The 27713-nt window shown below is 39.5% G+C and overlaps 1 protein-coding gene across 1 annotated transcript in view; it reads left to right on the forward strand.

Moving 5' to 3' along the window:
- The window catches only part of grik4 (glutamate receptor, ionotropic, kainate 4), a 426911-nt gene that overhangs the window by 221373 nt on the left and 177825 nt on the right, over positions 1–27713 (forward strand). The window contains exon 3 of the mRNA XM_084418348.1: positions 24826–24960. Coding sequence (XP_084274474.1) covers positions 24879–24960 — 82 coding nt within the window. The 5' untranslated portion in view covers positions 24826–24878. The remainder of the gene's footprint in view (positions 1–24825; positions 24961–27713) is intronic.

Below are 27713 nucleotides of genomic sequence, written 5' to 3' on the forward strand. Positions count from 1 at the left end.
ATAACATATAAAAAAATGCCAGTAGGTGCTAAACATCCTACCAACATACTAGAGACATGCTAAAACATAATAGCAAACACTTAGCTAAGTGCTAAAGAATGATATTACTGCAATTAAATATGAATTTGCTGTAACTCAGGCATGGAATGTCCAATCTGCCCCAAACTTCACACTTTTGATAAGAGTCATGGCCTGAACACATCTACATGAGAATGTTCAGTTATAGTAATAGCGCCACCAACTGGCAACAGGAAGTGACATGTTTAACACGTTGATGCCGTTCTAGCAACATGTTAAAACATGCTAACAATGCTTAGCTAAGTTCTAAAGAATGCTAATTCAATGAAACATGACTTTGTTGTTACTCAAGAAGGCAATGTCCAATTTGCACCAAACTTCACATGTTTGATAAGAGTTCTGTCCTGAACACACATCCATGCTCATATTCAGTTATAGTCATAACGCCACCTACTGGCAACAGAAACTGACATGGTTAACACCGTGCAGTACTAACCACATAATTATTGTGTACTAAGCATGCTAGAAACAGACTGAACATGCTAGCAACACTTAGCTGAGTCATGAAGCATGCTATTATCACCATTATACAAAACATTTTGTAACTGACTTTGACATACTCTTATTATATATACCTCCTTAAATGTACATTGCCCAACCATGCTCTGTCTTCCTAAAGCCACCGAGTGTTGATGGCACGGGTGCGAGGGCCCTTTCATCGCTGCTTGCAGCTTTAATATATATATATATTTATATTTAATATATACTGTATATATATATACACTGAACAAAATTATAAATGCAACACTTTTGTTTTGCCCCCATTTTTCATGAGCTGAACTAAGACTTTTTCTATGTACACAAAAGGCCTATTTCTCTCAAATATTGTTCACAAATCTGTCTAAATCTGTGTTAGTGAGCACTTCTCCTTTGCCGAGATAATCCATTCACCTCACAGGTGTGGCATATCAGGACGCTGATTAGACAGCATTAGAGATGCACCGATTACAATTTTCTGGGCCGATTCCGATTTCCGATTTTTCATTAAGTTTGACCTGCCGATACCGATTTTAGCCGATTCCGATTTCATTTTTTATAACCACTTTACAGCACACACAAATATTTATTTTATATCTTTTCTGTAATAGAACATTTTACAATTTGCATAGTACATATTTTTTTTTACAGATAAACGCTATAAAATAGAACTATATAAATTACTCCAGGTGTGGGTAATTCACACACATCTAAAGTGCAGTGTTATGGAAGAACCATTTCCTTTTCACATTCAATATCCAATAATTTTTTTATATATGTATTTAGCAAACTAAACGTCTGTATGAAAACAGGGAATGGCAATAAAATAATATATAAATAAAAAATAAAATAAATATAGCCTTGCAGTATAAAGATATTTCTCAAAGCACACACACACAGGCCTATTGCAATCACTTGTACAAACTGAATAATAAAACAAGTTTAAATGGGTACATTTTCTATAAATATTAGTCTTCGTTTTCTTTTCTGACAAAGCCTACTCCAGTTCTTGTTAAAATGCAAATTCTGTGCATTTTGGGCACTTTTTTGTGAAACCCTATTTAGGCTATTTTGTCCATCAAAAGTGTGCTTTCCCTTTAATTGAGCGTGAGCAGTGCAGCAAATAGACTCGGCGCCGAAACACGCGCTTCACTGCTCGCGACGCTCCTGCTTGACACTCACGCGCTGCTCCTGCTCCCGTTGCGAATGCACTCATAGATTAACATGCACGCCGGAAAAAAATACGCGCTTGTGGTCTGAACGGACGGTTTCCTACATGTGTGTTCAGTGTGCACGTGTGATGCTGATGTTGCGCAATGTTAATCATGTGGCGCCCTAGTGCATTTGACCGGCATAAAATCGGCATTTGTCAGACTGACCGGCCGATCGCCGGTCATGGCCGATCACGTGAAAATCGACCAATTCCGGTCACCAGCCGATCAATCGGTGCATCTCTAGACAGTATGATTATTGCACAGGTGTGCCTTAGGCTGGCCACAATAAAAGGCCACTCTAAAATGTGCAGTTTTACTGTATTGGGGGGGTCCGGGAGGTATGTATACTGTATATATACTGTATATATATATATATATATATATATATATATATATATATACATACACACACACACACACACACACACACACACACTATTACCGTAAAACCTTTGAACGGTAGTGTATAATGTTACAAAAGCTTTAGATAAAAGCTGGTCTTTTGAACTTTCTATTAATCAAAGAATTCTGAATCTTTTTTACACAGCACTTTTCAACATTGATTATAAGAATAAATCTTTCTTGAGCAACAAATCAGCATATTACAATGATTTCTGAAGGATCATGTGACGCTGAAGACTAGTGATGTATGTCTCGAGACCACTTTTACGTGGTCTCGGTCTTGTCATGGCCTTGACGGTCTTTGGTCTGGGTCTTGTCTTGGTCTCGGACCTCTCCGTCTTGTCTAGGTCTCGCTGTCTTAGACCGACATAGTGGTCGGGGGATTTAGCAATACAATACTGCAATATCCACGACGACACAACGTTCGATAATGCAACATTATTATCCACAATGGAACGGATTGAAGCACACGTCCGAGTGAAGACAGTGTGGCGTGTGCGCGAGCCACACGAGAAAACACTTTATCCATGCCACTGATCGCAGCGGCAACGAGCACTTTGATCACTTGATTTAAAAAACACATATCAGTGACATGATGGGTGTTAACTTCATTCAGGGATTTTGGGTAACTGCACAACTGCACAACTGACAGATGACAATGGTGTGTGTGTGTGTGTGTGTGTGTGTGTGTGTGTGTGTGTGTGTGTGTGTGTGTGTGTGTGTGTGTGTATGTAACCATAGTGACAAAACGACCAACTTTCGGATCCTGCACTTAAGCCTATAATTTCGTTTTCGTAAATTTAATTATGTATTTAAAAGTTGCAGAATGGATTCATTTGGAGACTCCGAAATCGGCAGAGATAGGCAGGCATTTGCTTTGATGAATTTGTGTCTTTGATATGTGTGTGTGTGTGTGTGTGTGTGTGTGTGTGTGTGTGTGTGTGTGTGTTGTTTGATTACAGTATTGTATTTAAGATGGTGTTAGACTAAATAAATGGTCTTTTAAATATCATCTGCATATCTCCGTTGTGTTGACTAAACATTAGGCCTAATCTAAGTTTATAATTGTGTATCTTTAATTTGATGTTACGATTTCATCTACACATTAAGTATAATTTCAATTGGTTACATATTTCTCATTCTTTAGACAGTTGTTGGAGGAGCAAGATGGTGTTGGAGGTGTTTGATGTTTTGTCAGATGAACCAGTCAGTACCAGTCATGTCAGTCCTCAACAGTACACACAAGTTAAGGGAGTCTCAATCCTCTAATGGCGCTTTTCCACTACACAGTACCAGCTCGCCTCGGCTCGGCTCGACTCGACTCGACTCGGCTCTGTTTGGTTTTCCACTGTGTAAAAGTTGTACCTGTACCTGCTTCCAGGTACTTTTTTTCGTACCACCTCCGGCGCGGTTCTAAGCGGGCTGAGGCGAGCTGAGGCGATACTAAAATGTGACGTGAAATCATGGCAGACTGCTGATTGGTCAGAGAGAATCGTCACTATTCACTGCGTCATCATTGCACGCGCCAGACGCAGTATCCTGAATAAAAAACAGCAAAAACAAAACAAAAACATCCAAAAACAGCATACACTCGATTTCCTCCATTGTCCTGTGTGTGTAGGTAGCGGGTGTGTCTCGCGCGTCTCGCGTAAAAGATTAAGTCACGGCAGTTTCCTGCGGTGTCGCTATGACGACCAGGTACTATTGTGGAGGTACTATCTGCAATGGAAAACGGAGCGAAAAGCGAGCCGAGCCGAGCTGAGTCGAGGCGAGGCGAGTCGAGTCGAGCTGGTACTGGTAATGGAAAAGCGCCATAATAGTGCAGTAAGCCGTCATGCAATGATTTCTACACATAGTTGATCTCACCCAGTCTTCAAAAACATTTACAGTGAGCTCACAGTCACACACATGACATGATCTGTCTCTGTATTGTTCTGCCTGTGTAGTTGAAGTAATACAGTCTAATATGTATTGAATGTAAACTGCGGCTGAACCCTAGTATGCTGCTGTTCTTGAATTCATACAAGTTATTGGTTAGCTTCAACACTAGTCTGTTTTTTTTTCCCTCCGGTCTCGACTTGGTCTCGGTCTTGGTCTCGACTTGGTCTTGACTTGGTCTGTCTTGGTCTTGGTCTTGTCTTGGTCTCGATACCCTCTGGTCTTGGTTGTGTCTTGGTCTCGGTTTAGGCGGTCTTGACTACAAGTCTACTGAAGACTGGAGTAACTGCTGAAAATTCAGCTTTGCCAACACATAAATAAATGACATTTTAAAATATATTCAAACAGAAAACAATTATTTAAAATTGTAATAATACTTCACGATATACTGTCTTTGCTGTATTTTTGATTAAATAAATGAGCATAGAGCTGGTACTAAAGTAAGCAGGAGGGTGGACCTGCAGGAACTGGATTAAGCACCCCTGCCGCCCCTGCAACCAATCACAGTGCTGTTTGTGAGCTTGCGAACATCACATAAACATATTTCACCAGGCCTGGTCATGTGGAAGTAAATAAAGGCAACAGCTATATGTTGCACTCACCCTTTTAATGAGCCTTTCTGTGTAGTAACACTAATGTGTTTTTATAAAGACAAAAAGGCTTTTCTTGTCATTTTTTTCCAAGACCTTTTGCTAGACAGTGTTATGTATCGGTTTTGTGTTTTTAGCTTGTTAATATCAATCTCAGCTCTCAAAAGAAAACTAGAAAGAGATGTTTTCATTGTGCTCGCTTTGGTATACCTTCATTTCTTTTTCTTCAGTCTGGTGCTCTCTGTCATTCTCATCTATCCTCATATATGTGGTAGCTTGCTGAGGATCCCACTGGTGTTTTTCTCTTCATTTGGCCCACAGATCAAAACACCCCACCAATCAGTGGACAACTGTAGGTGTGGGTGCTGGAATTCATTATGGAGATTTTAAAAAGTATTATCTCCGCTCATTATAAAACTGACCTGTTGTTTCTTCCGAATCTTGTTACACTGAAACTTACAATGGCACACTCTTTCTGAAAAGCAAATAATATTTTGATATGGTTAATTTAGACCTGAACTTCAAATGAAGCTTTAAAACTTTTTTTTTCTTTTTCTTAAAGGCCATTATGCAGGTAGTTTGTGCTCTATAAAAGTAATAATTAGGATCATATCTATCACAAGTGTTTGTTTTTTTCCCTTTTTTCTATTTCATCCTCATTAGTGAATTAGTGAATATATATATAAATTGTGTGGGCTTATGCAAACCATTGGCTTTGAATCACAACGGTCTTGTGCTTTGCTATGAAGAGCTCAGAATAGATTTACTGTAAACTTCATTCAAAGGCATTAGCAATTACAGTTTGACAGTCTTTTTTTATGATCACTGCATAAAGTACCTTTTTTAGATTCTTCAAAACCCTCCTTATGAAAAGAGCAGGTTTCTTTGATTGGTCAGTCGACTTCAGTCTGTTGTGATTGGTCTACCGCTTAGAGCGTGTGTCTGAAATGTAACGTGCCTTACCATAACCAACAAGTTTCAGCTCCGGAGGCTTCCAGACAAAAAACTCATGACAATATTTCAATTGTGGAAAATTATAAGTGATCTAAGAGCTTTTTACAGTGAATGCCAATGCAAACACGGTAAGTCAATCCTTCATAGCCTCGGTTTCATACCTACCATGGTGCTCCTCTGAATAAGGTCTATGCCAGTTTTGCTGTATCAGTTTGAGCCTGAGTTCTATAATGACAGTCAAGATGAACTAGTTGATCAACCCGAACCACCTTCACAAGCACGACTTGTGGACATTTCACAGTGGTAATTCTTTCAGATGTGATGTTAAAACAATGTAATTTAGAACATCTGAGCTGCATTGAACTTCCATGGTTCAGAAAGCAATCGGTAGAAAAATGGTAAGAACACAACAAAAGGTTGTGATTTGTATTTGGCTGAGGAATAGTGTTAAAAATACATTTTAAACAGTGTGTCCACATTAGGAAGGCTAAAAAAAGGCAGTTTTGATTCTGGGTGGAAAAAAACAGCATCTCTTGGACATGGCGACAACACACTACTAAGGCACCTTATCAAGGCCTCACCCCCTTTTTTGCATATGCCTTGGGAGGGAATTATTTGAATGAGGAATATTGTGGCTTGTACATTCCCCAGAAGACAATTCAAGACTACAATAAAGGTGTTTCAGGGAGTTTAGAAACAGTGCTTACTGATATGGAGAAAAATGCCCTTTGGAGTGGACTTTGTGCTTTGTAACTTTGCAGACCCTTTTCATTCTCAAACAGCAACATTACACACTTAAGAAAGTTGAAATTAACCATTAATACAGACACTGCATCATTATGTCCAACATGTTTTTTCACTGATGCCAAGTTTCCCACTCGAAACTACAACTTTTTGGTGACGGTCTTGTGCATTCAACTCATAAATGTTTTTACTACAACAATTTTTACTATTATTAAAGTACTTTATCACTATGAAAGCTTATTTCCACCACTGAATAAAAAAATAATAAAGGTAATTTTTTTTATCTCACAATTCAGATTTTTTTTTTCTCAGAATAAACTCATTTTCTCCCCTCAGAACTGGACTTCATAACTAGTAATTGCGAGTTTATATCTCGCAATTGTGAGGAAAAGTCAGAATTGCAAAATGTAAACTCGCAATTGCGAGTTATAATGTCAGAATTAAGATAAGTCGCAATTATCTTTTTAGTTTTTTTTTATTCTGTGGCAGAAACAAGCTTCCTTATTCACACAGACGGTTGTCAATTTATAAAATATTTGGGGGTTTATTTTCCAGCAAAAATACCTATAAATATTGTGATATAAACAGCTACTGTGATACCCATTGTAATTTATCGTAAGGTGTGAGATTTAAGCATAACATCCAGCAGAGAGAGTTGCCTTTATCGTAGGAGTTATTTGTTGGACTTGTCAGGGGACTCTTCAAGATGGAGTGCTACACTTAAATGCAGTTAAAAACCCTGTTATTACAGGCGCTGCATCAGAACCCTGTCAGGCTTAAATCAGGGTCCTGCCCCGTGATGGGAGGCAGTGGAGAGAGGGACGAGGGAGCAGGGGCACTGAACCTGTGCATCTCTCACTGTGGAGATGGCTATTGATTTGCAGGTTTTTCCTCCAGTGGTCCCCGTGTCATTTGTGGTTAGTCTCTCACATGGGCAGGTAACTGCAACGCAATGGAGAAGATGAGCAGATTCTGCACTGAATAGTGCTGCTTCTCTCTGCCACATGACTCCACCTTTTAGCCAAGTCACTCAAGCTTTTGTTTATTCAGAGATGATGAAGTTGGTTGACTAGCTGCTTATTAATCAAGGAATTGGAAATCTGACAGATATTCAACTAAAGAACAGACTAAATAACTAAGACTTTTTCCCCCACAAAATTGTCATTCTTTCTAGAAACATATTATACGCAATAATGGGAACATTGCTTAAGTCAGGTGATCTGAGGTGTGACAGTAATTGTCTTGAAATGTATTGTTGAAGTAAAGTGTTCCTGTGGTTGTACTTTAAAGAATTGTAAATTGATTTTAGAGACAGTTTTTGTGATCTTGCAAATGTTGCATCAAATGAGGTCTTTTGAAATTCAACTGGTTTATTGTGACATCTTTGGAGAGAATGTTAATGCACTGTCAGTCAGCATATATCTTTCCATAATGCTTTTGAAATATCCAGTGTAAACCTCCAAATTATGATGATGGTAATGATGATATTATTAATATAATAAATTACACATTCTTATTAGGCTATATTAACTATAGTAGTTATAGTTATTTTAAAAGTAACTTTCTTTTAAAAGTAAGTCTTTTAGATTTGAATCTCAACATTAAATAGTACCTAACATCTTTATTACGGAGTGTCTATTTATTTCTATTTACTTGTTGGTAGAGGCTAAAGCGCCTAGCCCGTCCAGGCCCCCACTAAATCTGGCGGCAAGCGGCCCTGAGACGGGCGACCCAGCGATGGAGGAAGTTGCTCTTCGGGAGATAGTGTCCGCACCTCTCCCTACCCCGGAGGAGGACCGGGTGGAGAATATTTTGTTTCGTTTTGTTTCTGTTCCGCTGCTGGCTCCTCGGAGTCCAGCGGTACCCACATTTTCAATAAAAGAGCAATTTCTTCCATCTCTGGGTCACAAGAGGGAGCGGATTTCAGTGAACGACGCTCCCATGCACGGTGTCTGGGAGCCTGGCTAGCGCTTCCCAGCCCGTCTCGATGGCTCATCCATACCATCAGACTCGCCTATGCAATTCAGTTCGCCCCGCGCCCTCCCAAGTTCAGGGGCATCCACTTCACCTCTGTGCGGAGTTGCGATGTCGTGCGGGCAGAGATCGATTTCCTACTGGCGAAGGACGCGATCGAGCCGGTTCCTCCAGCCGATATGAAGACAGGGTTTTACAGCCCCTACTTCATTGTACCCAAGAAAGGTGGTGGGTTACGGCCAATCTTGGACCTGCAAACCTTGAATCGGGCCCTGCACAAGCTTCCGTTCAAGATGCTCACGCAGAAACGCATTTTTGAATGCATCCGTCCCCAAGATTGGTTCACAGCGATCGACCTGAAGGACGCGTACTTTCATATCTCGATTCTTCCTCGACACAGACTGTTCCTGCGCCATAAAGGGCCGCTACATGGCAAGCACGTACTGGTCCGTACGGACAGCACTGCGACCATTGCATACATCAACCGTCAAGGTGCTCTACGCTCCCGCCTCATGTCGCAACTCGCCCGCCATCTCCTCATGGAGTCTCTCAACGAGGCGCCTCTATGCTCTGAAGTGGAACCTATTCATTGAATGGTGTTCTTCCCACCGGGAAGACCCCCGAAGATGTCCAATCAGCGTCGTGCTTTCCTTCCTGCAAGATGGGTTGGAGGGAAGGCTGTCTCCCTCCACCCTCAAAGTGTATGTTGCCACTATTGCCGCACAGATGCAGTTGAAGGTAAGTCGTTGGGAAAGCATGACCTGATCGTCAGGTTCCTGAGGGGAGCGAGGAGACTGAATCCGCCTCACCCCCCCTCTATACCCTCTTGGTACCGGTCTCTGGTGCTCAGCGCACTGCAGAGACCTCCCTTTGAACCACTGCAGTCAGCTGAGTTAAAGATCTTGTCACTAAAGACTCCTGACTACCCTGGCTTCCATCAAAAGGGTAGGGGACCAGCAAGCATTTTCGGTCAACGAATCGCGCCTAGAATTCAGGCCGGCCAACTCTCACGTTATCCTGAGACCCCGGCTTGGATATGTGCCTATGGTTCCTACCACTCCCTTCAGGGATCAGGTAGTAAACCTGCAAGCTCTGCCTTCGGAGGAGGCAGACCCAGCCCTAGCTTTTCTCTGTCCCGTCCGCTCTTTGCGGTTATACATGGACAGAACGCAAAGCTTCAGGACCTCAGATCAGCTCTTCGTCTGTTACGGAAGCCAGCAGAAGGGAAAGGCTGTCTCCAAGCAGAGAATGGCCCACTGGATAGTGGATGCCATCGCCTTGGCTTACAATGCCCAAGGCGTGCCTTGCCCGTTCGGGTTGCAAGCACACTCAACTAGAAGTGTTGCTTCCTCCTGGGCGCTGGCTCAAGGCGCTTCGCTGACAGATATATGTAGAGCTGCGGGCTGGGCGACACCTAACACGTTCGCTAGATTCTATAGCCTCCATTTAGAGCTGGTATCTTCCCGTATACTCGCCCCCAGTGGCCAGTAGTGCGAGGGACCCGTTCTTAGTGTCGGCTTGCAGCGCCACGAACGTGCGTCTATTGCTCCAGTAGTGTTCCCCAGAAATGGCTAACCCTGCGAGTTCCTCCATCACCTTTGCGGCAGTCAGACGTTGCGGAGCGTCTGACGCCAGGCCTGCACTCGTATGCATTGTGGAACCTGTGTTAGGCTGGGTGTCCATATGTAGCGGTCCCTGCAGCAACCCCATATGTGTATTCCTCCACGATCAGCTCCTCTGCCGACGAGCCTGTGTCTTTCCCTCGACAGAGTCCGCTATGTCGTCTCTGCTGGTGTTCTTCCCCCCATAACTAGGCTGGAACCACCCCAGAGACTGCCATATGTTGTACTACCCTGCTTGGCTATTCCGTATGTGTAACCGTCACAGTGCCTCCCTCCAGGGTAGGATGTGGCTTCCGCAGCGTTCTCTTCCCCAAGGGCACGCTTTCCCAGCGTTATCCAATAAGTCACACTGAGTGGGTCTTGCGGAACAGCAGTAACTGACCTTCTCTGCTTAGAGCTCCTACTCTCTGCTCAACACTGCGGTCAGACCAGGAGGCTCAAGCGGAGCGCTGGAAGGGCCAGCAACTGTGGCGTTTTGGTAGATATCCCCATTCGTCAGAATCACTTCTGACTCACGTCATAGTGAACTGATGAAGGGGAACGTCTCGGTTACGTATGGTAACCCTCGTTCCCCGAGGAGGGAATGGAGACGTGAGTCCCCTCGCCACAGTTGCTGAGCTTCCGCTGTACAGCCGAGTCACAGGTCCGGCTCCTCAGCGGAAAAACAAGGATGCGAACGCATCAATTATCGCATGCCAATGTGTATTCGCTCGTTAGTTTCACTCGAAGTAGATAGGCTCTCGCAAGCGATCCCCATTCGTCAGAATCACTTCTGACTCACGTGTCCGTTCCCTCCTCGGGGAACGAGAGTTACCATACTTAACCGAGACATTTTGACGCAAATCATCCCGAGTTTGAATCCACCTTTTGCCGAACTCGCTCTACTCCCTTTTCCCATCACATATCAGATCAGAAAGGCATTTACTTTTAGAAAATATGCTCTATTTCATCCCATACTTTTGTTATTTATTTTAATTTTATGTTAATCCCATGTGTAGTTATTGGTTTCTAATATTTGTTGTTTGCTGAGCATGGTGACTTTTTGTAATCTCGTTGTTTACATGATGTGATCAGTCACTAGAAATTTTTGACTTGGGGATGTAATTTTTTTTACAGTGTGTGTGTGTTTTTTTTTTTTTTACTATTTAAGCTATACATGCTAAAAATGAGAAACTATAAGCTAGTTGACCTCACTTATCAGACATATGTCATAAGACTAGTTTGTTTTAAATAAAGAGTTATACAACATGATATTCCATATGTTTGCAATGGTAATCTTGTATCTTGGAAAGTTCAGTTCTACACAGACACAGCTTTAATGGAGTGCACCTTTCATATTTAAACTGTTTTCTTTTCCATTAAAGTCAGATATCTGCAAAGACAGCCTTGTCCTTTATTGCAATACCTCTGCGGTGTGAATTTTTAAAGGGACTTTAGACACTGGAGTATCAGATCCCACCAGTAATGAAAAGCATATTTGAGAGTGCATTTCATTTGCTTATCCAAAAGATCAAATCTCCAATAACTGGAGAAGACATTTCTAAAGTCTTGTCCTGAAGTGATAATATAACATTGCAAAGCTACATTGTGGATTATTGGGGATACGATTATGAATACATGTCCTTAGTGACTTCAGATAAAGGATTATTTGCTCTGCCTCGCTGTCATTGGCCTTCTATCAGAGTTGAGTTAGGCACCTAATGTTCTCCACAGAAACACCCCATTCTTTGGTCAGGAGCCTGCAGAAGTGTCGACAGGTATTTTTTTAAATGTGTTCAGAGTTCTTTTGTCACTAGTGTTAATGTAGTTGTCGATTCCTCCCTAGTCATTTAAATAGGATGCTATTGTTTTTGCCTTGTCAGTACAAGCTAAGCACCATCAGTCTGACTAGAAGCCTCTTTAAAGTACTGGTAAGGATCTGTTATAGACCAAAGATTCATTTTATTCAGTTCAAATTGACATGAACTTGAAGAACTCATTTTCTAAGATTGTTGTGAATGATTATAAAAAAAAATGGACTGCTTACAAACAGTGCTTACAATGCTTCACTGCAGCACTTGATTTTCTGAATTGACATACATTTTAAGATATATGAGGAATATGAATGCAGGTATTTGTGTGTATAGACAGATACAATATGTACTGTAATAGGCCACTTGTAAAAAGTGGGATAAATAGTAAAGCTGAAATAGTAAAAACTGGACCAGCATGAAAAACTATTTTGAACATAATTTGAGCTAAAATAAAACTATATATATATATATATACACACATCTTTGCTTGTCAGATTTTATATTTTGTTTTCAGATTTTCAGACAACATTTCAGTCTTTCTGCACTTTCTGCACCATTACTCATTTTCCATGCCTTTCCAAATTCGGATTTAGGCTTCTGGCACTTCCCTAGTTATATGTTACCTAAGACAGTGCTGTGTTTTATTAAGAAGTGATTATATTATAAAGTGACAATGTTTACTCTGCAGCCTCTCTATATCAAAATAGGTCAACACATTTGTATGCATTTCTTTGTTCTGTTTCCTCTCTTTTTGACCCAGTTCTTGAAATTAAACTGAAAACTGAGAACTTCCTAAACCGCTGATTTATCATGGAGGCTAAATAACCCCACAGATGGGTTTTATAGTTATTCATGTCGGACATGTTAACACCAGGCAGATATATCTTGCAAGGATATCGTTGATATCTCTGATAGTAAAGTTTTAACCTGCGAGTGACCTTCTGGTATCATGGTGATTCAGTATGCATCGTGAAATACCAATCAATGTCTTTTATGGTTTTGATTTAGAATGTTGTGAACCTACTGACTTTAACAAGCTTTTTGTTTATGCCCTGCTAAAGCCGGAATAGGAATAGGAGCGTATAAGTTGTTGTTTATCGGTTTTATATTTTAACTTTCCATTCTCTTACAGAAGAAACATATTTTCAAATGTATGCAAAAAATGGGCCAAACATATATTGCTAATACATTTTTAGTTTTATTTTAAGATATATCATTCTATTGCACACTTACATACACACACCTTCTGGTTTTTTGCTGTACTGTATGTGGTTTGTTGATTGAAATCATTAATTAATTTATATGTTGGATGTCATACTGGATTGCCTTCAATTTGATTTGCAAATATATGATATTGAGTCATACATAATTTTCTTCTGTCACAGGGTTTCTTCTGTTATCCATTCAGATCCAGGTTGGATCGGCGCTGTTTAGGTCTGAATTTTAAAGCTTTGCCCTCAGTATGGCCCCTGTTTTATAATGTTTCAAAACTGTATTTGCTTTGTGATGTTCAATATTAATGAAGATCCATAATAATTGTGATGTAGCCTAACACTGGCAGATATCCCAGAACTGCTTGGACAAACTTAAGTTTTAAAGTTTTATGGAAATAGGATAAATTCAGGTAAATTGAGCCACTTTATGCCATTCATCTCACTAACAAAAAATGTTCTGGTTGACTTGAATTCCCCCTGCTTCACCTAATACAATCACATTGTGCTTTTGTGTCTGTCACAGGCTGTCTCTTGTGATTCATGCCGTGATTGAGACTAAATGTAGCAGTTGATGCAGCTTTTTGGCTCTTAGTAAAGTAAAGTAAATAACATACTGTTACAACAAACAAAAGCATTACTCATATAGCAAGACAGTCTGCAAGTGCAATATTGTTCTCTCCCAAATGGATTTATAAAATTACTATTTTTGACCTTGTAAGGGACTTTTTTTGGTCCCCATAAGGCACAGGTGTCAAACTCAGTTCCTGGAAGGCCACAGCCCTACAGAGTTTTGTTCCAACCCTGCTTCAACACACACAAACCCCCGAAAAATTGAAGTTTTCAAATAAGCCTGAAGGACTTGATTAGCTGATCAGGTGTGTTTAATTAGGGTTGAAGCTAAACTCTGCAGGGCTGTGGCCCTCCAGGAACTGAGTTTGACACCCCTGCCATAAGGAAAACAGCTTATGTTTTTTATACAGAATTAGGCCTATGTTTTTTTGAAAATGTAAAAATGCAGAAAGTTTTTTGTGATGGGTAAGTTTAGGGTTAGGGGATAGATAAAAATCATTGTCTATGGAATGTCCCAATAAACCCAACTTGTGTGTGTGTGTGTGTGTGTGTGTGTATTTGCCGGTTTGACCTACATTATGAGGACCCAAAGTCCTTATATTAGGGGTTTCACACCAGATAGTTCTAGGAACTTAGTTTTAGGAACTAGCCTTCAGGGTGGTTCACCGAGAACTAATGGTTCCCCTAGGAACATTTTCCTGGTTGCATTTGCATCGCCAGTAGGAACTCTGAAGTGACATAAGCCGGGCTTGTTGTTGTGACTTTTATTTTGACGGCGCAGCGGACCTTTATTTTGACGGCGCTTAGAACACCAGAGCCTGAGCTAACAGTGCTCACATTCTCTGTGTTCATTCATTTACGATCTGTCTAACAGTCCTGCCAAATACGTTATTAGATAGAACTGTCATACATAGCAAGTAGACAGTAATGAAAAGTTATAAGCGACGCGTATGCCGTGTGGTTGATGTCCAGTGTTGTTAGCTGAGCAGAAATGTATTTTGTTTTGCTTGGTCCCTTCAAAGTTGCGTTGAATTTTCTCCTTATCGTAAAGGTTAAGAGGCCCATCTATCACTTATATCCATGTTCGTAGAGTTAGTTTCTGGAGTAAATATATAGGCTATAATCTGTGTGTTTACACAGCTTTTTTTTTTTTTTAAATGGCGAGTACTGGTGTTTCGCGTGCGTTCTGCCAACCGGCGCACACTAACGTCACAGATAGTCCCTGTAGTGCTGGTTTAGACCCTACTCAGAAGTAGGAGCTAAATTAGTTCCTCCAAAAGGAGTTCCTAGAACTAAAATCGTTCCTAGTTCCTGTGGTGCAAACACGCCAAAATCCGGGTACTTCCGCCAATAGTTCTAGGAACTATGAAAAGGTTAATCTGGTGCGAAAGTATTCAGGTGTCAGGCCACGCCCCCTACATTGTGAGGACATGCTGATGTTCAAATCGCTAAAAAAACATACTAAACGTAAAAATTTAAAACTGCAGAAAGTTTTCTGTGATATATGTAGGTAGGTTTAGGGTTAGGGGCTAGAAAATGTCATTAGCTAGTATAAAAACTATTACGCCTGTGGAATGTCCTCATAATGATAGTTATTTACCAATGTGTGTGTGTGTGCAACACATGCCTCCATAGTGCCAACTTTTAATTTGCTAATGTGCTATATGCTAATGGTTGTCTGGACAATTGAAGTCACTTCTTAAAAATATGTAAATACAAATTCTGGTACTTATAGAGATTCCAAAAACCACCCCAAATTACTTTCCTTCTTCTGTGCAACACAACACAACTTATTTCAAAGAAGTGTTCAACATTGGACCTCATTGACTTTCAATGAATGGACTGATAAATTGTTTAAAATATATTCCTATTTGTCTTCCATAAAAGCAAGTCTGTCGTACAGGAACGACATGAGGTTGAGTAAACGGTGGCAGAATTTTCATGTTTGGGTGATTTATCCCTTTAAAAATGGTAAAATGCATCATACTCTTCATATCCTGAATGTCAGTGGCTGGAGAGGAACCGAGAAGGTGGACATTACATGATGCAGTTAAATGTGTCAATTAAAATAGCAATATTTAATGTATTAAGGGGGTTTGTGATGTAGAGGTTAAAGACTTGGGCTGGCAGCCAAAACTTTTAGGTTTGAACCCAGTAAGGAGTGACTCATAAGCTATCGGCATTGTGCCTTTAAGTAAAACACTTAACCCCAGTTTACTCTAGGTGAACGCTCTCTGTAATACATTTATTGTAAGTCGCTTTGGATAAAAGCATGCTAAAAGGCTACTTTATTATTTACTGTATTAAATTACACAATATTGATATACACATTCCAAAAATAACACTTTTTGGTACAAAGCAGATAAAGACAAAACAAATACAATTAGAAGCATTTATTCATTAATGTTTTACGTAGTAATCCAAAACATTTAAAATAAAGTAAACGATTTTATAAGTTCACCTTTCTCTCAATGTTACAAAAAGAACACATTTAATCCTTAAAGTCTTTTTTTTTTTCTGGCACTCAGCAATTGAAAATCAAAATGATTTTTTGAGTAGACAATTCAAAGGAGGCACTTACCAAAATCTGGCTCTCATGCACTGTTGTTATTCCACAGAGCGTGTTCAACCCCAAAAGAGCTCCAAAATGCACCATTTGCAGGGCAACTCGGCCAGGTAGCTGAGTAGTGAGTGCCTAATGTGTCTTATGAATCAATTATTTTACAAATTCTTGAAATAAACCACTAAGGCTGCATCTCGAAATTGTAAAGAGCTACTTCTAATGTGGAACGATGTTTGTTTTGGCAGCGTGACACAATGAAACGGCGGCCTAGATTGTGTCTCACAGCAATCCTGTTAAAGATTCCCTGCTTGCATTGTTTACATTCGATTCCTCTGAATAAAAAATAAATAAGATTTAATGATGAAATGTCATGTGTTGATTTCTGACAGACGATTAATTTAATTCTTGCTGCGTATGTTTACTTTCATCCGCTTCCAGTCATTTACAACTTGGAGACTTCAAGAAAAACATGAACCAGAAACTTTATTATCCATTATGAATGGTTATGAATTCTAATTGTATTCACAAAGTATTTACCCTGCGGTTCAATCTTCTCATTGACATCTAGAAGAGCAATCCTCCTCCCTGACTTGCTTTTTGATTGGCAGCGGATGTCAGCCGTGAGTGCAGCATAAAAATGCTGTCTGTCAGTCTGGCCGTTGTTTTTGAGACGAGAGCTTTGATGGACACTTAGTGGTATTTGGAGAGAATATGTGATGAAGCTACGGTTATGAGTGACAGGTTTGACTTGTTTGCGGTGCTCGTGGTCCAGCAGCCTTTATCTAGCTTTAATTGAAACCAGCTTCTCAATTGCTAGACCTTAATTTGATGCCTTTAACAAAGGGATGCATCCTGGGGACTGAGACAGGACTAATTAATGTTTGGATTGAATTTCTCCATATTGTATAGAATCAGTCACTTGGCTTTAGTTGTTAGATATTTTTGCATTGGCTGGTCAAAATCAAGCTCTGTTTGGCCTGTTTTACTCCCCACAGCGAGCACTTGTCTTACAAAGACAACCTACATGCTATTTCTGTGGTATCCCATTACTGATTCAACCCTCCCCTCAAATGACTCATTACCACCACCCCCACCCCCCCCCCCCACCCCCCCCCACACACACACACACACACAAACAAAATAATTCACAGGGGGGAAAGGCTTCATACAGATGCTGGAATGAAATCTATGTGTAAACTGTGCGTTGACTTTATTGAAAATATTTCCATACATTTGTCAGTTATTATACTGTAGCGATACTTAACAGCTCTCCAGCGTTCAAAAGACTTCACTTCAGGAGGGCATGGCCATTGTGAGGTTATGAGTGCTGTTTTCCCACAAAAAATCACTTATATAGTATCTAGTAAGCATAATATCACATTATTAATATCTAGCAAAAGTATCTAGTGTAATGAGAATGTGGAATCCAGTTCAACTGTTTCATTTGAATATTTGTGGATATTTAACCTCCAAAAATAAATATTATTTAAAATCTGTATGACCTTCTTTCCTTTGTAGAAGAAAAATATTATTATTATTATTATTATCATTATTATAATTTTTTTTTCAATACAATGAAAAGTCAATGGGCCCAAAGTTTAATTTTGGACCCTATTGACTTTCATTTTATGGACTTTTTTTTTCTCCATAGAATAAAGAAACAGGATCAGGATTAACTATCCCTTTAAGTGAATCAGTTATTGATTTTGATTGATCAGCTCACAAACCATTAAAAGAATTACACAAATAATAATAATAAATACAAAAAAATCCAGCGAGAATCCAGTGGACCAAAACATTAGATATGACCTAAAACATAGCCAAAGTTTTCATTTGTGTAAAAAAAAAAGAAAATCTTCCATGTCACCATGGCTAGCCATTCCACCTTCAACAGGTTTTCTCTGAACAGTGTTTGTTTAAAGGGAGAAAAAAAGAGGGGAAAAAAATCCACTGCATGGCTTGTCTGAGCAGAGATGGGTAGCGGTTTGAATTGAAGACACAGCGGGTCTGATTCACATGTTTCCCTTTGAGAGCGATGACAGTTTCATAAACGAGTAAGAAACGGAACACATTCTATTTTCATCCTTCTGTTCATAGTCAAAAGACTACATTGTATGCTGTGTGGCGTGTGCTGGGTCTCTACTGTATTTTTAATTGCCTGTCAGTTCCTAAATGGAGCCTTTTGCCAGATACATTTCCAGCCTCACTTCATATTAAAAAACTTCCTGTATTTCCAGGATGAGTTTCTAATTGGTATTAATGTGATTTCTTATCGATTCAAAATTGGTAACTTTTGTGAATGAGGTGAAGAAAAGGTTGTGATAAAAAAAAAAAGAACAAACTTAGGGATTTGTTCAACTGGACTGTTGGTTTTGTAATGGATAAAATTCAAGTTTTTGCACTGAAATACCAAATGCAAAAGTGTTAAATGGATAATTCTCCCAAAAATGAAAATTGTCTTTCTTTGGAACACAAAAGAAGATCTTTTGAAGAATGTTTCAACTGTTTTTGTCCACACAATGAAAGTCACTGGGGTCCAAAAATCCAACATTCCAACATATTTCAAAATATCTTCTTTTGTGTTCTACAGAAGAAAGCAAGTCAAGGGGCCCTATTTTAACGATCTAAGCGCATGGTCTAAAGCACATGGATTCCACCATATCTTTATGTAAAATTCTTTTACATTGTAATCCTTTTATTTTTAATATGTGGCATGTTTGTGTGCTGCTGCGTGTCCCTGTGTGTGTAATAAGCAGAGTGTATGCACGTTGTGCACCCGCCTATAGGCTTATATTAGTAATGCGCCCTTTAAATAACAAAAAATATATACAAAAATACTGCGCCATTGACTTTAGACCAGGTTTAGACCAAGTTATAGGGTTTTGAGTTTTGAAAAGGCCGGGCAGAGAGAAACGAGGCTGGTGCGTTTGTCTCTACAGTTGTTTTTGCGTTCCAATTATAAGTTCAGAAACGGAGCCTCCCTTGTCTGTTGTGCTTAAGACGTTACATTACTCTCTCAATATTTGAAGTGCAAACAAAGACCAAAACAGAGACCAGAGCCACAACTACACAGTCCAGAGATGGGCATTGGGAGACAGACTAGTATTGTATGTATGCAGCCTAATTTGCGCACATCAGGGAGTTCGTGCACTCTAAAAACTCCTGGGTCAAAAATAACCCATAATGGGTTATTTTTGACCCAACTCCTGGGTTAAAAAGGGACCAACTAATTTATGGGTTATTTCAACTCAGAAAATTGGGTTATGCTTTTTGACCCAAATTCTGGGTTAAATACCTGACCCAAATGTTGGGTTTAAAAAACCCAACATCTGGGTAGAAATAACCCAAAAATTTGTTGATCCTTTTTTAACCCAGGAGTTGGGTAAAAAATAACTTCACTTGGGTCACTATCCCAGTATGCCTTATTTCAGAAAATAAAACTTTGTTTTACATTATATTACACACTTCAAGCACTTTTACATTTTTATTGCATTAAATTAAAATCTATATGAAAAAAAACACACACTTGGACATGTTTATTTTCCTATTTATTTTAGGTCACACTGTAATAACAATATTAGAAATAAAAAATAGAAAAATAAACAACAAGAAGAGCCTCAGGAATTTAAGCCTGGGGCCAACTTTGGGGACAAGATTTTTGATAGTGTCCTCATCAAAGAGAAGAAATGCCTCCTCATCTATGTCTTCATCTGAAAGACAACAAACAAGACAACATGAGTATTGTTAATAAGTTGAGACAATTGTGAACCACTCACCAGACACTCTTTCATTATCAAGCTAACAAATAATCACTTTTAAGGGAATGCAGTGGCTTATTTTTCTTTTTTTTTACGTGGCCCAAATTGCTAGTTAACTAATGTGGTTCTTTTGCAGCATTAACATTACCCATTTTGTGTGAATGACATATTTTCTTTCATTAAAAAGTGTAATGACATTAATGCAAAGGTGAATGTCTTGCCCATTCTTATGCATAACAGCTTAAAGACAAGGCACAATAATCTTTTAGGGTTGTGTATACCCCACTGGCGAAGAATTTGTGACTTTCACAAAATCTTGCACTGACACATTTAAGTCTTATTAAAAAAAATGTAGGTATAGAGAGATGATATAAGGGCAATAAGAGTAAAATGCTCACCTCTAAAATTCTCTGTCAGCTCAGACAGCTGCCACTCAGTTAGCTTATCAGCGACAAAACTGTCCATTCAAAATGACCTGGAGAAAACATAGCAATATAACGTTAGAGGTTATAACGTCTACTTCAGCCAGTAGAGCACTGTATAATATGATGAGCACTGTATAATATGATAAGCACGGCGCAGCTGGAAAACATAACTCAACTAACGTTATTGTGTTGACTCGTCGCTCTGTAGCCGCGGCTATGGGGCTCGCGCACACCGGACGAGAAGCGCCGCGTCACGTCTAGGACAACTCGAGGTATCGCTCACTGGACGTGCACTCTCTCAAGGGGCTCGCACACCGGACGCGAAGCGCAGTGCCGCGTCTTTAAAATTCGAACACATTATTCTCTATGAGTGTACACACACCGGCGGTGCCATCCGGCGTCTGTCCGCGGCATCCAGCAACGGCTCAGGACCGTGGATCGCGTCCGGTGTGATAACGTTACCTCGAGTTGTCCTAGATGTTGTCGTGATAGCCGCGCTACATGCCAACCACAGAATTACCACGGCTAACGCTAGTCTCAACGTAGCAACGTATTTTTATTTGTTTTTAGCAAATGGTGCTAAACTAGCAACAGGGACATGGACACAGAAAAGTTTACATTACATCAACACTGAAAATACTCTCTTACCTTGAATATAGATGAAGTTGCACCGATGAAGCACAGGCCAAAACGGATCGAGCGCGAAGCGACGGTTATTTCAAACGACTGTTGTGAGAAAATTCCAGAACAACTGCTGGCGGGCGAGAGAGAGAGAGAGAGAGAAAGCCAACCCTATAACCCAGAACATGGGTTACTCTTTGAAAATAACCAAGAAACCCAAACAACCCATGAATTGGGTCAAAATATTAGCCCTATAACCCAGAAAATGGTTACTCTCTCAAAAAATAACCCATAATTTTAACCCAACACAAATAACCCAGAAAATGGGTTGAAGAAATAACCCAGGAGTTTTTAGAGTGTGTTTTACTTTCACTTACAAATTCGTGATCGCGTGACTCTATGTACAGGGAACTAGGTGCTAAGCGCACATTCTACAAGATAGGACATTTATCAGACGTTTAGGCTCTGTTGCGCAACAAATCATTCGCCATCGTCACGCGATCATTGAACTGTGATTCCTGCTTCACTGATTGCGACGTCAACTCGTGCTGGATGAGCAGAGCAGACTTTTACATTAGTTTATAATGTTTTTTTGTTTTTTTATAAAAACAGCAAAACGACTGTTGAGGTGAATGTGAATGTAGCGGTGGAATATTCTATGCTAATTTCACCCTCACAAACTAAACACTTGCGTTGCATTGCGCTGGGTGTTTGATAGGGCCCATATAGGTTTGGAAATGAAAAGAGTATTCTGTGTGATGACAGAATTTTTATTTTTAGGTGAATTATCAATTTAAATAAATACATCCATGAGATATTTATTTTTACACTTTAGGCTTATTATTTTGCTGCTAATTATTTCAGAGAATGAAAAACCCACAGTCATTTTAACAGCATGAGATTATAGACATTTATTAACTGTACAGCAGTAAAAAAAAAAAAAAGACAAGTGTCTACAAATGTTGTTTCTGTTCTGAATTCTGAAAGTGCTTTGCTCAGGCCATGCGAAACCATTGAAGTTGATTTGCTGTAATTGCATTTGAGCAAAATGATTTGGATGTGCATGCAATTTCTAATTGTCATTACATCCTGCTTCAATAAATGAATTAGGCATGTGTTTCCTGATGCACATCCTTTCTTGAAGTCTCTGGTCTAGCTGCTTGATCCTTGATGTGTGAGTGTTTGTGTGTGTGTTTAAATGCTCTGCATAAGCAAGAGAAGATAAGTTGTAATGAGTAAGATTTGATTGAGAAAGCAGGAGTATTTCAGTAAAATAAATGTGTATCGTGACCAACTTTTTATCTTCTGCTTTTGCAACTGCATCTTCAAAGCAAATGCAGCAGACATGGTTTGTAAGGATTTCACATTCATCGATTGTACTTAGAAAGAATTTACATCTTCAAGAAGAAAAACAGCATCTGCTGTGTCACATAATCGCCAGTGTTAGTGTGTCATTATAAGTAAAAGCGATATATGTGATTTATGTTTTTCTTCTAAAGTAAGCTAAGCATTTTACAGCTTACTGTATTGTGACGTTATCGAACAGTAGATGTCTTGCATTTTAATGCATTGCATTCAATAATCCATATTCGCCTTCCAGACTTCACTTCCAAAAGTCTGTTAAAAAAATACAACCTATAATATTCAACAGGCAATTTTCTGTCCATTTTATTTAACTTTACAAATTCGCTTCCGCAAATTCAGTGGTTCAAATTCGGCAGAATATTCAACACTCCACATCCAGATCTGATGGAGCCTACTGAACAAACATTACATCTGATGAAAACATGTATTGTTCTCGTTTGCTTTGTTTCCTTAACTTTATATCATGCTTTGTGTGACGTTGTGCTGTAATACTGCCAGCAAATAAACTGGATCAGACATTGCAGATTCTACCTGACCTTAAAATCTTCTGCATCCATCTATAAAGCTCTATGACCAGAGGCATTTTAAAATGAGGAAATTTCAACTGATCAACATACATTGCCAGGCTCGTCGCCTTCCATGGTCAATTGTGCTCGTTCCTGTTGCGTGACCTCAATCTGGCAACCTGTGGAGGAATCAACTCTCTCCAATATTTTGAATTTGGACTTCATTACCCATTTTAACTGCTAGCTGTCAATATTACATACTGCACCTTTAAACTAGTAATGAACCTATACTGTACTTTTGTAAATGTGATAAGTATCAGTGGATAATTCAGCTGGTATGAAACATATGTTGGTAGTGACATGAATCATTCATGTAATTAGACATAGAGACACTGTAGTTGCATTGTCTCTATTGTTGCAATAAGCAGCTGAGCGTTTCACAAATATCACAGAATAGTAGTTTATTTATTTCCTGAAATTCAGCCAATTTGAAATGGCCAGCAAACCAGAACATCATTGTATGGTTCCCGTTTAGTCATTTTTGGGGTAATTTTCTTGGAACATTCTTTTTAGGAGAAGAAAACATATAGTATGTCGTTTCCAAACCAGTTTATTGGTTATATGATTAGGTTTTTCTTCAACTTCAAGCACTTTTACTGTATGTGAGCGCTTTGGATAGCGCTCTGAAGGGAGGGTGGGATCTTATGCTTTCGAAGCTAGCTTGCTATTGATTGATTGCTATTGACAATTTGCTCCGAAATGGTCTACCCTAGCCTGACTTCGTCATACTCATATTCTAGTCAGAATGTGAGTCTGATACCGCTCCATAGAGATTTGATTATGGGGCGTGTCTCAACCGAACTAGGAAAAAAAAAACCTCTGCACTCAATTGGATAGACCTACAACCAATCAGAGCAACGGAGTAAATGACGCATGTCCTTCATTCATATTTTCAACCAACAAAATGTCGCGGGCGCGGCTCTCTGTTCCTCTTTTAAAATGAATGCGCTGTCGATATCTTCTATAACAGACGCGATGGCGGAATCTACACATGATGTTTCATAAACAAAGTTCGGGAGGAGCACGTACTCAATCCAATATCAACTTGTCATCAAACAATACCATGTCTAACGTTACCGCGGAAGCATATTCACTCTGTCAACTTACCTAACACTCCTTGACAGTTTTTCAGCATCCCTCGGTCCCTCCACCACCCCGAATCCTCACTCTTGTCTTGTTCTCTCACAACCAGGAACACGGGGGGAGTATGGCTACCGAGCCCACAGCCCTCTCGGACAGCACGTCATATACGCATTTATTCTATCTTACTTATTTGTGTGAACTCATGACATCTCATATAGCCTACGCATTTATTCTATCTGACTTATTTGTAAATGTGAACTCGTGAAATCTCAATTCTCCAGCTGCAGTCGTCTTTGTTGTAAACTAATTCAAATCAAGCGCTCTTTGGTGACGTAACCGCAGACCATCTGTCCATCATCGATTAAAGCCCGCCCTGGCAATTTGATTGGCTCGGCCTTCTAGGAGCCGAGCATAATTACTCCTCAATGGATCGAGTCCAGACCGAACTTCCCGACCAAAAAATGTTGTGGGCGGGGTTCGGGCTGGCACCCATGCTAGGTCTACCCTACCTTTAAGCTCAATATCTGGTGATGAAAATGGTGAAAAAGTGGTGAAAATTACAGTATAGTTGGGCAAATGCTTCATGTTCTCCTGAAATGTATTATTATACACTTTTGGACATTAGTTGTAACTAGTACAAGTGTAAAATATGTGTTTTAAGAAAATTTATTTTCTAAAAAGGCCAAAGAAAATTCCCTTTAGTTGAAGAAGCACCCAATTATAATGTTTTTAGGAACCAAAAAAGTTTAGCAAGCTTATAAACAAGTTTTTTTTTGTTTTTTTTGCCACCAATAAACGATTGTACCATATGCGTATGTAACTCCTTTGATTGAAAAGTGTGTGCTAAATACTTCTGTTGTGTTTTGTATGGCAGGTGGCTGTGTGAAGGGAAACCCCCAGGGCTGGACCCATGAGGAGTCAAAGAAGATGCTCGCAGCCTGGGCGTCTCTGCTCTTCTTAGCCATGTGGGTGAGAAACGCCACCAGTGGCCCGCTCTCCTTCAGAATAGGTGAGTATTGTCTTCCGCTTTTAAGCTGTAAAGCACATCACTATCGATGGCCTGGATCTCTCGTTAGTCCTCGCGCTGAACGGTGTAATTTGTAATCACTGTTAATTAAAGTGATGGGGGTTCTAAACCAGATTTGCTGCCTTAAGGCAGACCGTAACTCCCAGAATTAACACACTGGAAAAAGAGAATGAGCATATGAACGCTGCTTTTTATGTTGATGTCGTAAACAAAGACTTGTAGAACAATTAATGGTTTGCAACACTGAGGAGGAAGCTGTCTGACTCATGGAGGTCACTCACTCTATAAAGATTCCTATTCAGTTCACTTTTCAGGGAAACTGGCTTACTTATACTGTCTGAAGCCACATTGAAAATCTAGGATTCAAAAAATAATAATTCAACCTAGAAATAAATCCCAAAAATGTTTAGGTTGTTTTTAAGGGATGTTTCAGATTTTATATGACTTTAGATTAATTGAATGTGCAAATGAATGAGGTTGATCCAAATACCATATTGTGGTTTAATGGAAGCCAGAGCATCTGACCATCTGTAACAAAGAGTCACATGATCATTTCAAATCATGCTGGATCACTTATTCATCAGGTTTTACACACACTTGTGGAGTTCATTAAGCTTGAGTGCTACTATCATTAGCTCAAAAGAGGAACAAATCAAATAGCAAGGCATTCTGAAATTCATGTTAATTTTTCAAGCCGAATTGTTATGCTAATAATAGAATTTGTAATCAACAAAAAAAAAAACCTTTTTGGTTGAACTATCCCTTTAGAAATGAAGTTACATCAGCCATAGCTTTATCACCCTCATATAAATACTCAATATCCAGTTCAGAGAGCAGTAGATGATGCAGTTTATCAAAGGTTTTGCAGCATTTCAAGTAAACTATTTGAATACACTTTGACTGTTTAAAGCAGTTATGTCGATCACAAGATATTTCAAAACTCTGCGTTGTATCGCACTTTAGACTTAGCATTAATGTAAAATTACTTTCAATTACATCCTCCCAGAGAGAGCGCTAATAATGTCAGTCATAATGCTGAAGTATAATTAAATGCTAACAAAAAATTAGTGAAGGTCTCAGATACTCAGTTAAGAGATGTTGTTTTTGTGAGTCGTGTTTATTAGCACCCACACAGCCTGTCTCACTGGAGAAAAGCATTAAAGGACCTTCCCCTCATTAAGGAAATGAATGTTCAAAAGCTGTTTAAACTGACTTCATTATGGTTTGGAACTGCACGGACTAGGCGAACCGAAAGAGAAAGAGCGAGACGGAGGGAGAGATAGCAAAAAAAGAGCCCATTTAATGTAGGTCTGGGCTTTCAATGGTGATGAGAATGCCATCTAATCTATCTGGTGCCATATTGAGCAGTGCAAAATGTAAATTTAGTTCCAGCTGATTTAGCAAAGGGAACGCGTGTGGTTTTTGAATGTGTTGTGTGTACAAGTGTGAAGCATGTTAATTCACTGTGGTAAGGCTTGGCTGTGAGATGTTTGCGCTCGGTAAAAAGAGCATTGATCTGCTTATTCGTGGCATATTACAAAAACAATCCCTCTGATTTCAGCGGCTCAGGGATCAGATGAGGCGGCGTGCTCATCTACACGAAACAAGCTTCTGCTTTCATAGATCAATTATTAAGCAGCCAATGCAATCGCCGCCTCTCCTGAGCTTGCCTCTGTCATCTCCTTTGTCATTCAAACACTGAACAAACCGCTCCCAACTTACACGGGTATAGTTGGATAATTAACCGCCGCTGCTCTCCTCCTTCTCCCATGTCTCCTCACCTCCTACACCTACAAAAGCACCTCCGGATCAAACCCTGTTTATTGCTGTCTCGTTTATTTGACGATTAATTAAAACGTGTGGTTTCTGTTTTTACACTCTGATGCAAAGCGGCTCTGTCGATGCTTGTGTAAATAGTGAGGGCGGCATTAATGTCTTTTCTTTCCCAGCACGTTGACGGGATGCTGACTTCTCTGCAGGAGATGATATTTAACACTGCTGCTCTTCCAGGCCCAGAATGTCACCGGATGGCTTGCACAATGAAAGCGTCAGGCCAAAATAGCATCACATTGCCAGGCAAACAGATATGTGGTGTTTGGATACTTGTCCCCAAATTGGGATGTGTACAGGTCTTCACACCAGGCTTCATAGCATGTTAACTGTCAGTGTATTGGTAGTGGGACACTTGGAGTGCTTTTGTATTACCTTTTTTCCACATCTCATATTTTAGTAATCATCATAAATTAGGTATAATTCGACATTGCGTTACCATTAAATGGTAATTTTAAACCTTTTAGCATGCTCAATTTTTTGTGATATCAACTTAAAATTTGGAGGACAGACATATGGTTAGAAATATGGCTTTGATTTTTGATTTTAGCAATTAGAGTTCAAATGTAACTTTTTAGGCTTTATTTTTCTGCTTTTACTTCTGCAATAGTCTGCTGAGTGTCTTATTTAAAAATAGACCAAACTTAGGTCTGAATTCAAAGCATTTCTAAATTATAACCATTTAAATTAAGGGAAAAAAATTAACAAATTGTGAGGTCTAATTTTATAATGATTTTGTGCTGCTTGTTTGTCCTTTTTGGTGCATGGTAGCTTTATTTGTTTTGAAGAGAATAGCTCAGAAATTCTGTTAAATTTCTTTGCTGTTCTACAAAGGACAGATAGTCAAACAACATGATGCTGAGTAAATTATTATTTTTTGGTGTCTATCCATAACGACATCATTT

This window comes from Rutilus rutilus (assembly GCF_951802725.1).
Source record: "Rutilus rutilus genome assembly, chromosome: 9".
Taxonomy (NCBI): domain Eukaryota; kingdom Metazoa; phylum Chordata; class Actinopteri; order Cypriniformes; family Leuciscidae; genus Rutilus; species Rutilus rutilus.